The sequence below is a fragment of the Thamnophis sirtalis genome, unplaced genomic scaffold (genome assembly GCF_051295495.1).
Source record: "Thamnophis sirtalis isolate CommonGarterSnake01/CBP01778 unplaced genomic scaffold, rThaSir2_p1.2 scaffold_2, whole genome shotgun sequence".
Lineage (NCBI taxonomy): Eukaryota > Metazoa > Chordata > Lepidosauria > Squamata > Natricidae > Thamnophis > Thamnophis sirtalis.
Genome location: NW_028261382.1, coordinates 15,027,968 through 15,042,719, shown reverse-complemented (window position 1 = coordinate 15,042,719; position 14,752 = coordinate 15,027,968). Strand labels below are relative to the sequence as shown.

Below are 14,752 nucleotides of genomic sequence, written 5' to 3'. Positions count from 1 at the left end.
TAACTTCAGGTTTTCTTGAAAGTGCTCCCTGATGATGAGTTTGCAAGTAGTCTGTATCTCCATTTGCAGGACCTCACTGTCCTCCCCTCTTTGGAATTTGCAATGCAAAGCATTGCAATGGAATGGGGGCTTGGCAGCTTGGCAGCTCTTCCTTCTAGCAACTGCTCAGATTTTTTTTTTGTGCATATACCCAGAAAACTACATAAAGCTTGGAATAGAAAGGACTTCTGTAATCCTTCAAGCAATTTACTAGCTGTGGTGGCGCAGTAGTTAGAATGCAGTATTGCAGATTGACTCTCTTTACTGCCAGTAGCAATAGCAATAGCACTTAGACTTATGTAGGACTTCACAGTGCTTTACAGCCCTCTCTAAGCAGTTTACAGAGTCAGCATATTGACCCCAACAATCTGGGTCCTCATTTTATCCACCTCAGAAGGATGGAAGGCTGAGTAAAAGCTTGAGCCTGGTGAGATTCAATTTGCCAAACTGCAGGCAGCCGGCAGTCAGTAGAAGTAGCCTGCAGTACTGCATTCTAACCTCTGCACCACCACGACTAATAAACGCCAGTAGTTCGATCCTGACTAGCTCAAGGTGGACTTAGCCTTCCATCCTTCCAGGATCAGTAAAATGAGGATCCAGAATGTTGGGGACAATATGCTGACACTATAAACTGCTTAGAGAGTGTTATAATAAAGCACAATGAAGCGGTACATATAAGTGCTATTGCTATTTTTATTTCTCACTAGCTGATAACCCGGCGTTGCCTAGGTATTTATTTATAGGGGGGAAATGTCCAGACCAAACGTAATTTCTATTGTTGGATTTTCTCCATTACCAGAGGGAGTCCCCTTGTGGAGTACAGTAGAAGCCATTTTACGGCAATACAATAGAAGCCATTTAAAGGCACAACAGGCTGCATCTTAACAGAACGCTCCCCTCAAAGGGGTGTTAGGGGTGTCTTCCCCCCCCCCATAGTATTTTTCTCCAGAGAGTAACTCATCTGTGTATCACGTTTGGTTGAAATTGCTCGATGTTTCCTGTTCTTAATGGGACAAGGTTGACAGCCGAAAAGCTGGTTTTGCCTCATCTTCAATCTGCTGCATGAACTGTTGAAAAGGGCTCACTGCACACCCATCCAAGACTGTACATTCAGGTTGTACAGGATAATCTGCTCAATGTGAGCAAAAGGGCAGTTGATTTAGTAATTATGCTGGCAAATTTCAGGGAGCCTTTGGAATGCAAATGTCTATAAGGACATGAATAAATTGGAAAAAGAGTCTCAGCTGTAAAAGCATCAGTTCATTTTGATGACATGAAATTTACTTATCTTTTCATTCTCCCCTCCCGAAAACCCTTTATTCTAAAGAACCGCACACTATTTTCTCTGACATTTGAATTCCAGGTGGCATTCCTTGTCAGTGAAAGTAAAGGTTCTGCCACTGTCATTTGCATATTCACACAATGACTTTAAATGGGAACAGTCAAAGGGGTGATTCATCTTCCTAAAATCTTTCTAAAATAAATTAGAAAGGTACTCCTTGATTATGAAATCACAATAAAGCCAAGTCCAGAAGGCTGCCATGCTAATTTTGGACAGCGTGTTTAGGTAAATACTAACGGCACAGCGCTTTGCTCAAGAATAATTTAAACACCTGTTCTATTGCAGAAATCATTCATTTTCACACCCAGAACCTCATTGGCCTTTCTTTGAAATCCGACAGTGCTCAGAAAAGTTAACAGGGGATAGGGCGCTCAGTCAATTTGCCATTGTTTTTGCTGCTGGATAAGTTCAAATCACCGCACTGAAGGTGTATTTGAGCTTTTCAAAAGTACAACGGAGGAAAAAGTTGACAAAGAGCACTTGAACTTTTACAGTTTGGGGTCAGCTTGCAAGACTGAGAAGGGCTTTCATCTGGGACTAGTTTAAGATCCCCTTAATGCAGTGCCCATGAAACTGAATTGTCTACTCGCATTAGAGAAGACTGTTAGGAATATAATTTAATGGTTGGGTTGGCAATATATAAATCGTATAACAATGTTTGTACCTGTTTCTTTAAATCATACTGTAAAATGTGATTGGTTGCTGTTTTCCTCAATCGGCCATAAGAGGGAGCCAGAACGAGTGTTAGCTCTCTCTCTGCTTGTTAGATGCTGGGCTGATCTGGAAGTGCTGTGAGCTATTGTAAGTTTTGCAACTGTTAGCAAACTTTGAGTACTGAACTGATTATATGATACTGGACTATGTTATTATCTCTTAACTGAAAGATATTGGTGACTGACTGTCTTATCCGCGTATGACCTGGACTGTTTGATGGACTCTGATACCTCTATTTCCACGAAAGTAAAAGCCTATTTAAACTGCAGTGTTTCTGTATGCTGGTTTGTGTGTTCTCCAACACAACTCTCACAACCCTTCGCTGAATGTACTTCCAACGGGGAGCTTACCTAAAACAAACAACAAAACAGGCTTCGTGTATATATTCCAAGTGTATTTCTGTGTGCAGCATTAGAAGAACCTTTCGGTGTAAGCACAAACTTTTCTGCAAAAGGGTTTTTTTCAGGTAGTGGAAACGACCTGGAATCAGAGCCAGTTTGGTATAGGGCTGTGATCAGTGGTGGGTTTCAAAATTTTTCGAACCTACTCTGTGGGTGTGGCCTTTGTGGGAGTGGCTTGCCAGCCATGTGACCTGGTGGGAGTGGCTTGCCGGCCATGTGTTTTCTTTCTTTCTTTCTCTCTCTCTCTCTTTCCTTCCTTTTGTCTCTCTGTCCCTTTTTACCTTTTTTTCTTTCATCTCTCTCTCACTTTTTCTTTCTTTTTTCTTTTTTTCTTTATTTTTTTCTTCCTTTCTTTCTCTTTCTGTGTGTGTGTGTGTGTTTCAAAAAAATTTGGAACCTCTTCTGTAGGTGTGGCCTGCTTTCTGGTGGAACCTCTTCTAACCGCTTCGGTAGATTTGACGAACCGGTTCTACCGAACTGGTGCAAACTGATAGGAACCCACCTCTGGCTGTGATGGTGAACATATGGCACACATGCCCTCTCTGTGGGTACACATGCTGCTGCCAGCTGCTCTTCTGGTTTACGTTGCACATGCTGGTTTTCGCAGGTGCCAGAGTGCCGGAAAATGGCCTGAAAACAACCCAAAAAACGGCACCCAAACAAGCCATTTTCTGGGCTGTTTTACAGGCCATTTTCTGGGCTGCTTTTCAGCTGTTTTTAGGCCAAAAACAGCCCAAGAAACGGCCCAAAAAATGGGCAGAAAACCAGGCAAAAAACAGGCATGCGTGTGCCAGCCAGCTGGTTTTCAGGTTTTTGGCACATGCATGCACATTCACGCACATTCCAGTTTAGTCACTCAGTGCCGAAAAGATTTGCCATCATTGGTAACAGAGGTTAAGTGAGCAGAAAGTATTTAGAGGCAGAGATATTGCAACTCTTTAAATGAGAGGCATCTTTTCCTGTAACTGAAGCCTGTAGCAGGAAAAGACACAGCTGCTTTAAAGAGTTGCAGACAAGTGCTACGTCCATTACAGGGGTGGGTTTCAACCGGTTTGCAGCAGTCCCTGCGAACCGGTTGGTCGGCGAACCCGGAAGTAAGTAACTTCCGGAAACGGCGACTGGCCCACCCACCTGCCCGCGCTCCTTACCAGGTTTTGACGAGTTCTGCGCTTCTACACATGCACAGGACGCATACAGCGCCTGCGCGATCCTCCAAGAGGAGCTGGAGCATCGCACAGATGCTAGTACGCATGCGTACGCCGCGCGCGTGCACGAGGACACCGCCGGCCCCGTTCCAACCGAACCGGTTGGAACGGGGCAAGAAACCCACCCCTGGTCCATTAGCATCAACATTGTCTTTTATCTTAAATTCTGTGCCATTCTATTTCACATTGTAATTATGTGGGGATGGGTTAGGGTGGAAAGGGAGACAAAGTCTCTCCTCCATGCATGACCAACTAATTGTGAAATGGCTCCCTGCCGTTCGTTTTGAACTTTTAAAATTCTCTCCGGTAGCTACAAGCTGCAGAATAAATAATTGGTGTAGCTAAGCTCTGAAAGAATCAGTTTTCTGGGTTAAGATTAGGGTCCTCCATTAGAAGCTGTGGGCTGGGTACCATGTTCCTAAAATGACATCTTCAAATTGTCCCTCTGCCCCCAGGGGAAAAAAAATCATAGCCAGGTGACCTGCATCCAATTTGCATCCATTAGTGGGGTGCAATGGCTAGAATAGTGTATTGCAGGCTAATTCTGCCAACTGCCAGCAATTCGATTCTGACCGGTTCAAGGTTGACTCAGCCTTCCATCCTTCTAAGGTGGGTAAAAGGAGGACCCAGATTGTTGGGGGCAATAGGCTGACTCTGTAAACCGCTTAGAGAGGGCTGTAAAAGCACTGTGAAGCAGTATATAAGTCTAAGTAGTATTGCTATCCTTGGCCAATTGAGAAAGAAATACTTTGACTCTGCCTTACACTCTTGTTTCCCTTTTTATCTAGATTTTCATTAACCCTGCAGAAAACCAATATTCTAATAGCAATAGCAATAGCAATAGCAGTTAGACTTATATACCGCTTCATAGGGTTTTCAGCCCTCTCTAAGTGGTTTACAGAGTCAGCATATTGCCCCCAACAACAATCTGGGTATTCTAATAGAAGCAGATCATCCTCCATTTCTCCTCCCCCAAATGAATAATTTGTGAAAACTGTGCATGTTCATCCTCAGTAACTTTGAGGAGAGAAAAAAAAATAGAATATCCCACCTCTGCCGAGAAGAAAGAATACAAGGATTTACTTTTCTTTTCATTGTTCATAATATTTGTCCTGTCCTATTTTTAAAAAAGATATTCTAGTAAGGGCAGCTTGGTAATTCAAAAGGTATCTTGGAAACCTCCCAAAATTAAGAGCACACCAAGCAGAATCAGAATACCGTTTTCCCCAAAATAAGACCCAACTGGAGAAAACACCCTAGCATGGTTTTTCAGGATGCTTGTTATATAAGCCCTACCCCAAAAATACGCACCAGTTAAGATCGTCAACCAGATGGATGCATTCAGTACCGTATTTCCCCAAAACAAGACCTAAATGGAAAATAAGCCCTAAAGCATCTTTTGGAGCAAAAATTAATATAAGACCCGGGAAAACACGGTAAATTATTGTTGTGCTTCAAAATCTTCATTCAAATCACAGGGAAGAAGCAGATACAGTAGTACCTATTTGCTTCTGTGTTAATAATACACCACAAGGTTAGAATGCTCTGTAGCAAAGACATAAGGATGTATCATTCAATCCCCCCCCCCCAAAAAAAGGAATGATAGACTAGCCAAAAAAAAAAAAATCCCCAAAGGACGAAATACTCAACTGGTAGAGAGCACATCATAACCCTCTTTCTTCAAAGACAATTAGATCTAATTAGCATCTTTTTAATCCAATCCACAGTAGTACGAAAACAACTCCTGTTCATCAATGAAAGGAATATTAAATATTCCGGCAATTATCATATGACCCTAAAGAAGTGTTTGAAAGTGTCTGAAGGCTTCTTTTAGCAGGTCAATTTGGGAAATATTCCACTGTCTCCTAGTAATTTTCTAAATGTAGAGTTTTAGTGATTATTAGTCAAAGGGGGGAAAAATCACCATCATTTGTGCTCTAGTTATATATTATTATACATTTTAAAATGTATCACGGATATTATTAACTATATGTTTTTAAATGAATAATAATAATAAATAACTAGAGCACAAATGGTTTTTATTTTTATTTTTTATTATTATTATAAACCTTTATTCATTAAACATGAAATTCAATCAACTGAACAATTAAAAATGTATCACAGATATAATTGACTGGCTCTAATGGTTGATACGGGTTGCTGCCAACATCCTAGGTATCAAACAAGTATCTTCTTAAAATGTATTATTATATACTTTATTCATTAAACATGAAACTCAGAACCAAATTATTATTATTAATTAATATTATAAATGCTAATTATTAGTATAATACTAATTTTTCTAATTATTATCTATTTTATTCATTAAACATGAAACTCAGTCTACTGAACATTTAAAAATGTGTCATAAATACCACTGCTACTGGCATTATTATACAATTGTATCACAGCAGCCAGTTGTTTTGCCGGATTTGGCATTGGTTACTAGTCGGGCCCCACCCAGGGGCCTAGGACGTCGCAACGTATTTTTGTAATATGCGTGCAGATCCAAGCAGTGCGGCTTTTTGCAATTGTCTGATGGTGATTTTGTCAATTTTTAACTGTTTTAAATGTAATTCCAGTGCTTTTGGAATAGCACCCAGTGCACCAATTACCACTGGAATTACCACTGCTGGTTTGTGCCATAGTCATTGAATTTCGATTTTTAAGTCCTGGTATTTTGAAATTTTTTCATGTTCCTTCTCGACGACCCTGCTATCACCTGGTATTGCGATGTCTATGATTGTGACCTTATTTTTCTCAACCAGTGTGATGTCTGGTGTATTATGCGCCAGTATTTTGTCCGTTTGTATACGGAAATCCCACAAGATCTTGACCATCTGATTTTCAGTGACTTTTTCAGGCTGATGTTCCCACCAGTTTGTTGCTGTTTTAATATTATAATTTTTGCACAAATTCCAATGGATCATTTGTGCTACTGAATTGTGCCGCAATTTATAATCAGTCTGGGCGATTTTTTTACAGCAGCTGAAAAAAATATTATTATTATTATTATTATTATTATTATTATTATTGTTGTTGTTGTTGTTGTTGTTGTTGTTGTTGTTGTAATATTTGGTGAGATTCACAGTCTTTGGGGTTGTTGTTGCTGAAGTTGTTGTCGTTATTGTTGTTGTTGTTGTTGTTGTTATTATTATTATTATTATTGGTTAATCTTTGGTGAGATTCACAGCCTTTGGGGCTGGTTAATAGCTCAACAGCTTGAGTCCTAACCAAGGACCTAGGAACTGTTAAAGTAATGTCGGAGGATATAAGCTGTTCTAAGTAGGGTGGTTTTTTGTAGAATTAAAATGTTCAAGTTCGATAAATTTAGAATTTCCAAATAGCGAGGTAGCCCTTTAGGTATTGCTCCAAGGGCTCCAATTACAATCGGGACAACACACGATTTCTTTTTCCACAGTTGCTCAACTTCAATTTGCAAGTCTTGGTATTTTGTGATTTTTCTTGCTGTTTATCTATTATTATTATTATTATTATTATTATTATTATTATTATTATTATTAACATTACTGGGGCATGGTACCAATCAGAAGGAGACACAATATTTATACAATTCAACATAATAAAATGAGTTCATAACTTTAACAGCCAACTCTATACAACTAGCATTTATAACGCACATCAAACTCAACAGTCATAAATATTTCAAAGAAAACCCCATGAAACAGCAGAGCACACATATATTCATGATTAATATAAAGCAAATATTAACCTGAAAAACTACCAGCTTCATTAGAGGAGAGTACAACCAGCCCCATTCTAATATACTAGTCCAATAAAAAAAATCATTTTTTAAAGGTCATATGGAGAGAGTTGATCCCACAGCCACAGGACAATATCCCAGACATCAGGAAGCCTGGAGATGGGGATGGAGAAGAGAGAGAATACCTTGCCCTGGGTCACATAAGGGGCAAATAGGACTGTAGGGAGAAATATGGGTCAACAGATCAAGGAATGTTGTAACCAAAGAGCTGTAAACACAAGCTCCGCAACGGTGGGGGCTCTAAACTGGATTGCGCTTTTACGGCCTCTCCGAGGTAGCGGATCCAGGAGAGCTCCTTGGTTTACCGAGGAACTCCGGGAGATGAAACGCCAAAAGAGACGCCTAGAGCGCCGCTGGAGGGCCAGTAAGTCGGAGTCAGACTGAGCACTGATGAGAGCCTTTATCAGAGCCTATCTTGTGGCAATACGGGCGGCGAAATGTGCTCATTTTGCCGCTCTTATTGTGTCCACTGAATCGCGCCCAGCTGCCTTGTTTAGAATAACCCGCTCCCTCTTGAAAGGGAGGAATGTGGATGACCCTTTACAAGGTAGAGCTGAGGAGTTTGTTCAGTTTCTAGCGGATAAAGTCGCTTGGATTCGGACGGACTTGGACTCCAATTGCTCAGAGCCAGCCGAGGTACCGGGGGAAGGTCTTGAGCGAAATTTATGGACTGAGTTTCAACTTGTCACGCCTGAGGAAGTGGACAAGGCCATGGGAGCTGTGAGTGCCTCCACTTGTATACTGGACCCGTACCCCTCCTGGCTGGACGCGAACAGCAGGGAGGTGACACGTGGCTGGATCCAGACTATAGTTAGCACCTTTCTCTGGGAGGGATTCTTCCTGCCCCTCCTAAAGGCGGCAGTGGTGAGACCCCTCCTGAAGAAGCCGTCTTTTGATCCAGCCATCTTGAGTAACTATCGTCCAGTTTCCAATCTCCCCTTTGTTGGGAAGGTTGCTGAGAAAGTGGTGGCCTTTCAGCTTCGGTGGTCCTTGGATGAAACCAATTATCTGGATTCCTTTCAGTCTAGATTCAGGCCTGGCTACAGCACGAAAACTGCTTTGGTCGCGCTGATCGATGATCTCTGGAGAGCCAGGGATGGGGGCCATGCCTCCATCCTAGTGCTCCTTGACCTCTCAGCGGCCTTCGATACCATCGGCCATGGTATCCTTCTGCGGCGGTTGCGGGAGGTGGGAGGCACCGTTCTTCGGTGGTTCTCCTCCTACCTCTCGGACAGGTCGCAGTCGGTGTTGGTCGGAGGGCAGACATCGACCCCTAGGCCCCTTAATTATGGGGTGCCGCAGGGTTCGGTCCTGTGCCCCCTCCTATTTAATATCTACATGAAGCCGCTGGGTGAGATCATTTGTCGGCACGGGATAAAATACCACCAATATGCGGACGATACACAGTTGTATCTGTCCGCCCCGTGCCAACTCAGTGAAGCGGTTGAAGTGATGTGTCAGTGCCTGGAGGCTGTCAGGATCTGGATGGGGATGAACAAGCTTGCACTCAATCAAGACCGAGTGGCTACTGCTGTTCCCTCCCAAAGATTGGCCTTGTATTCCATCTCTCAGGCTGAGGGGTGAAATTATATGCCCCTCAGACAGGGTTCGCAATTTGGGAGTCCTCCTGGACCCACAGCTGACTTTAGAACACCATTTGTCAGCTGTGACCAGGGGGGCATTTGCCCAGGTTCGACTGATGCACCAATTGCGACCCTACCTGAACCAGGAGGCCCTTAGAACAGTCACTCACGCCCTTGTGACCTCAAGACTGGACTACTGTAACGCGCTCTACATGGGGCTGCCCTTGAAGAGCATTCGGAGACTTCAGCTTGTCCAGAATGCAGCCGCGCGAGCGATTGTGGGTGCACCTCGGTACACCCACGTCACACCTATCCTCCGCGAGCTGCACTGGCTGCCTGTTGGTCTCTGGACACATTTCAAGGTGCTAGTCGTTACTTTTAAAGCCCTACATAGTATTGGACCTGGGTACTTGAGAGACCGCCTCCTGCCAATCACCTCCCTACGACCAATTAGATCCCACATATTAGGCCTCCTCCGAATACCATCTGCTAGCCAATGTCGACTGTCGACCCCTCGGGGGAGGGCCTTCTCTGTGGCTGCTCCAGCCCTCTGGAACGAGCTCCCCGTGGAGATCCGGACCCTCACCACCCTTCCGGCTTTCTGCAAAGCCACTAAGACCTGGCTGTTCCGGCAGGCCTGGGGCTGATGAGTTCCTGGCCCCACTTAAACTGTTGCGACTGTTGCTTTGTTTTAATCTTGCTTGTTTTTTGTTTTTTTGTTTGTATTCCCCTCCCCCCCTGCTGTAAGCCACCCTGAGTCTCTTGGGAATAGGGTGGCATACAAATGGAATAAACATTTCAACATTTCAAACAAGTGTTAGCATTTAAACAGGTTGAGCAGGGAATCAGCACAGAGTCCTCCAATGAAATAACTTACGCCAATAGCCTAGAACAGGAGTGTCAAATTCAGGATCTGCAGGCCACATCTGGCCCACAAGGTGCTTAGATCTGGCTCACGGGGCTGCCCTGGAAACCACAAAGGATCGGCCCGCAGTGCTTCTGCCAGCAAAAATGCGGCCCAGGGGGCCACGCACAGCAGGTAGGACAAGACGCAATGGGTGGAAACTAATCAAGAAGAGAAGCAACCTAGAACTAAGGAGAAATTTCCTGATAGTCAGAACAATTAATCAGTGGAAGAACTTGCCTCCAGAAGGTGTGGATGCTCCAACACTGGAGGTTTTTAAGAAGATGTTGGATAACCATTTGTCTGAAGTTGTGTACGGTTTCCTGCCTTGGCAGGGGGTTGGACTAGAAGACCTCCAAGGTCCCTTCCAACTCTGTTATCCCATTCTAAATATAGCAAAGTAGTGGTGGTTTCTGGAAAAGCAGAGCAAAGAAGATTTTGGGCCAAAAGAAGCAGCACCAATGGAAAGCATTGGGACTTGGGTCAGCAGGATATTGTTTTGAGCTGAATGGATGACCTGTCTGATTCACGTGGATCAAGGAGCTCATTAAATAACGAGAATAAGGAATCCATTGGACAGGGCCGCTCTCTCAAGAACTTGGTCTAAAAAAAAAAAGCAGACACACAGAAAGATGACTAAGACACAAAGAGCTAGTGCCCAAGGAAAAGTTACTCGGAAGAGAACTAGACAGTCTGTCTGAGAAACTGCCAGAGGGTAAAGAACAATTCTCCAGGCAGATAATATACGGCAGGAAAAGAGGCTTAGCCAGGGAGCAGGTATGTGGGGGTTGTGGCCCAGCAGCGGCCAGTGGAGCTGGTAGCAGATTCGGACAGTGAGGAGGTTGGGGAGGAATATGGGCCAGTCCTGGAGTCTGGGGAAGGCTCTGATGAGGGCTCTGTGTCGGAGGCAGAGGGGGGGCCAGAGCCGCAGGCCACTTATCAGCAGCCTTCAGAGTCAGACATCCGTGAGGCAGATGAACAGCTGGAGCCTGTTCCCAGTGTGCGCATGCGCAGAGTTGCCAAACAAAGAGAACAACTAAAGAACAGGGTTTGCCTTGGAACTAAGGCAGAGGTGGGTTGCTCCCGGTTCGGCCTGGAGGCTCCACCCACCCGCCTGGACGCTTCTGCACATGCAACCCACCTCTGGAGTAAGGCTACAGGTAGACGATGAATGGCCCCTCCCAGGGGAAATAAAAGAGGAGCGAAAGGGGAATGGAGTTTGCAGGAGACAATTAGTTCGCTTAATTGGTTCGTGACTCTCCCAGACTCCTTGCCAAGTTTTGCAGCTATCGGCCTGGCAGGTCTCCAAGCCAGAGAAGGTCTGTGACTGTAAATCCTCCCTTGAAAGACTTTGCTGGAAGTGAATGAGCAGAATTCACAGTAAATTAATAAAAGTTTTTTTTGTCAGGACAAGGAGTTTGTTTCATGTCCTTGGGAAGTGGGAACCTCTTCTACTGTATGGTTGGTTAGACCTCTTCCTCCAGAACAGCAGGAATCAGCTCAGATGCAGGAGGAGGAGACGATAAGAAGGGCGGCAGAGGACAGCCAGCGAAAAGAATAAGCAATATTCACCGTCTTATTAAAGATCTCAACTGAAAAGAGCAGAGCTGAGAGACAGCACGTCCGTCCGTTCCCTCCCCAATTCAGTGAGAGTGCCAACAGAGAAGAAAAGGTGGGAGAGAGCTGATGAGGGGCTGTTGGCTGGAGAGTGAGGAGCAACTTGAAATAATGGCTCTTTGCCTCTCGTGGATGATAAAAAAATAATTAGCCGTGGCTATTCTGTGCGCTATTGCAGGCTATTTATTTAATTAATTAAATCTCAGAGCCGCCTAGGCTTCACGTTGTCACTCAGCGCGATGGTTTTCCAACCCACCGGTTCATTTGGATGAAGTACAAAGGACTGGATTTGCTACACATATTTTAGCCATAAACCTTGGTTTACAGATTACATGCATGAATGTGTAATAGTAATTCAGAGGAGGGGAGAGGAAGAAAAACAAAGAAATGAAAGAAGGGCAGGGAAGGAAAAAGGAGAAAATGGAAAAGGAAGGAAAGGAAAGGAAAAGAAAGGAGAGGAAAGGGAGCTAAAACTAGCTTACATCAATAGTATTTGGCTCCGTCTCTCTGTAATTTTCTATCCTTACACTACAGACATTGATTCATAGATTGTCTTTTATTTAAGTAAAGCAGAGTCACAAAATAGGTACGTTTTAGAATACTTTTCAACAGTAACACAACATAAAAACCAGGAAAATAACATACACGGAAATAAAATTAGGGTTTACCCATCAAGTGTACTTTGGCCTTTCAAAGATTGTTTTGTTTTGTTTTGTTTGCTACCTGGATTTCATTTTGGAACCTGGGGTCGCCTTGGTGATGGTCTTTGTGATAGCTGATATTAGTAGTGGACACACATACCTTGGGATCCATTCTGAGGAAGCTGTGTGGACCCCTGCTGCTGAACGTTGATCTTTTAATGGTCTTGCTGTGATGGAAATGATAATAGTCTTCCAAGCTCCCAACCTAGAACCATCAAGGAAGAGAAACAAGTCAGGAAACTGATCCATTCAGGTGTCCCCTTTCTTTAGTGTATCGAGGAGGTACAGAATACATTGAAATGGGAATATTTTCTGTTGTCTTAAATCGGCCTTTCTCAGCCTCATGACCTTCCCGAAGAATTACCAGACAGCAGAGACAAACAGCGATGCCAATGGGTGGGAATGCACGCTAGGTGAAAATTATGTTGTTCTTAATAGGAGCAACACAAAGAAATTTGTGAGCTTTTAAATTCTCCTGGCTCTCAGTCTGTGATCCGTGGACCATGATGTCATTACAGGGGGTCTGCAAATAGTTAAGTCTTTACATCTTGAGTTGTCTAGGGGGTTGATGCAGTGGTGAAATTCAATTTTCTTCACTATCGGTTCTGTGGGCATGGCAGGGGAAGGATACTGCAAAATCCCCATTCCTACCCCTCTCCTGGAGGAAGGATACTGCAAAATCCCCATTCCTACCCCACTCCTGGAGGAAGGATATTGCAAAATCTCCATTCTCTCTTCATTTCTGGGGGAAGGATACTGCAAAATCTCCATTCCTCCTGACTCCTGGGGGAAGGATATTGCGAAATCTCCATTCCCTCCCCATTCCTGGGGGAAGGATACTGCAAAATCCCCATTCCCTCCCCACACTGGAACCAGTCAGAGGTGGTATTGGCTGGTTCTCCGATCTACTCAAAATTTCTGCTACTGGTTCTCCAGAACCTGTCAGAACCTGCTGAATTTCACCCCGGGATTGATGGCCATGGTCAGTGGCCATGGTCCACAAAATGTATTTAAAGGGGGTCCGTGATGGTGAAGAAAAGGTGGAGAACTACTGGTCTGCACAATTAGCCATGGGAAAACAAGCTGATTTGACCTCATTGAATGTAACAGGTTCGTGAGGAAGACCTTGAGAAACAGAGCAAAGAAATGCTTTTTAGGGAATGGTCCAATAAGAGAGGGCATAACCCACAGATGCCCAATGGGTGGAGAAAGAGGCTGGGAAGGGAGCTCACACCAGCTTTTCAAGCTGTGAAAGAGATGGCAGTACTTGCAAGTCCTTTCAGATTTGCAAAATTCTGTTAATGTAGCCTTACAATAAAGTAGAATTAATTAGCTCATTGAGTTGTGTTTCCTGTCTGGTCTGTCCAGGAAGGGTGACACTGGGTGAATTCCATTGCTGTTCCAACTTTTCCAGAAATGTTTCGAGCTTCAACCAGCATTGTTTCCAGTTTTAAACTGAATTTGAAAAGGGTCCGTTTTGAGCTTGGAACATTTCTAGAATTGTTTCAGCCCTGGAAGCCCAACTTCACTTTCTGGTGAAGTTGGAAAGTGGCCTTCAAGTTAGAACATAGTATTTATCATCTCAAATTCTCAGTGTTCTGTACATTATAATGTGAAAATGTTTAAGCTTGAAGTGTCCCATTTGGAGTTAAATTTGAAACCGACCATTCCCATCTCCTACGCTATGTTCCGATGCCATCCCAATATTTTGAGCGAAAAGCCTTAAGATGTTCAGCTTAGAACATTAAACTTGGAGTGGAAACGCTTCTAGCAAAGTTGGAGCAGCATTAGAACATGACCTCTTACCTCATCTTGAACTTTAATATTTTGAATTTTTGGCACCAAAAATAAAAGAATGGGGGAAAGGAAGACCAAATCCAAGCCCAAAGGTCATAACCATGGGTCTTAACCAATTTAAGATGCTTGTGATCACTCAACAGTCTTAGCCAGAGCAGGTGAAGACTCAACAGATAATTCACAGATATTTTAGGCTTGGTTACTGACAAGCTTAATTAAGTTCAGTCCAACATGCTTGGTTAGTTAATGATTCAATCTCTTGTGCAAACTAAGAAAATTGATATAAGTGATGAACACCAGCTTAAGGTGTTGTGTGAACAAGGTGACACGAATCCCCAATACATTTAGCAGGATATTTTCCTAATTAGGAAAAGCTACCTTTAAATAATGAAAGACCTGATTAAGCATAATTGATTTATTGTATGCCATCTACTTATTTTTGACTCCTAGGCGCCACATAGATTAAGCATGATTATTAGACTTCTATTTAGTCAACTTTTTTTTAAAGGTACCTATGGTAATATTAATTTAATATATCTTAGGTGACAGGAATTTGAACTGAAATATTTATTTGGTAAAAGGATCATAAAATAAAATATGTACAATGAGATTTAATTCCTACATGGAGACAAATATAAAACTGTACCTATAATATCCTGGCAACC

The 14,752-nt window shown here is 43.3% G+C and overlaps 1 protein-coding gene across 1 annotated transcript in view; it reads right to left on the bottom strand.

The window, feature by feature from the left end:
• The window catches only part of PCSK6 (proprotein convertase subtilisin/kexin type 6), a 132,229-nt gene that overhangs the window by 92,598 nt on the left and 24,879 nt on the right, over window positions 1-14,752 (bottom strand). Inside the window, exon 2 of the mRNA XM_087704317.1 lies at window positions 12,391-12,495. Within this exon, the coding sequence (XP_087560443.1) occupies window positions 12,391-12,495 (105 nt within the window). The remainder of the gene's footprint in view (window positions 1-12,390; window positions 12,496-14,752) is intronic.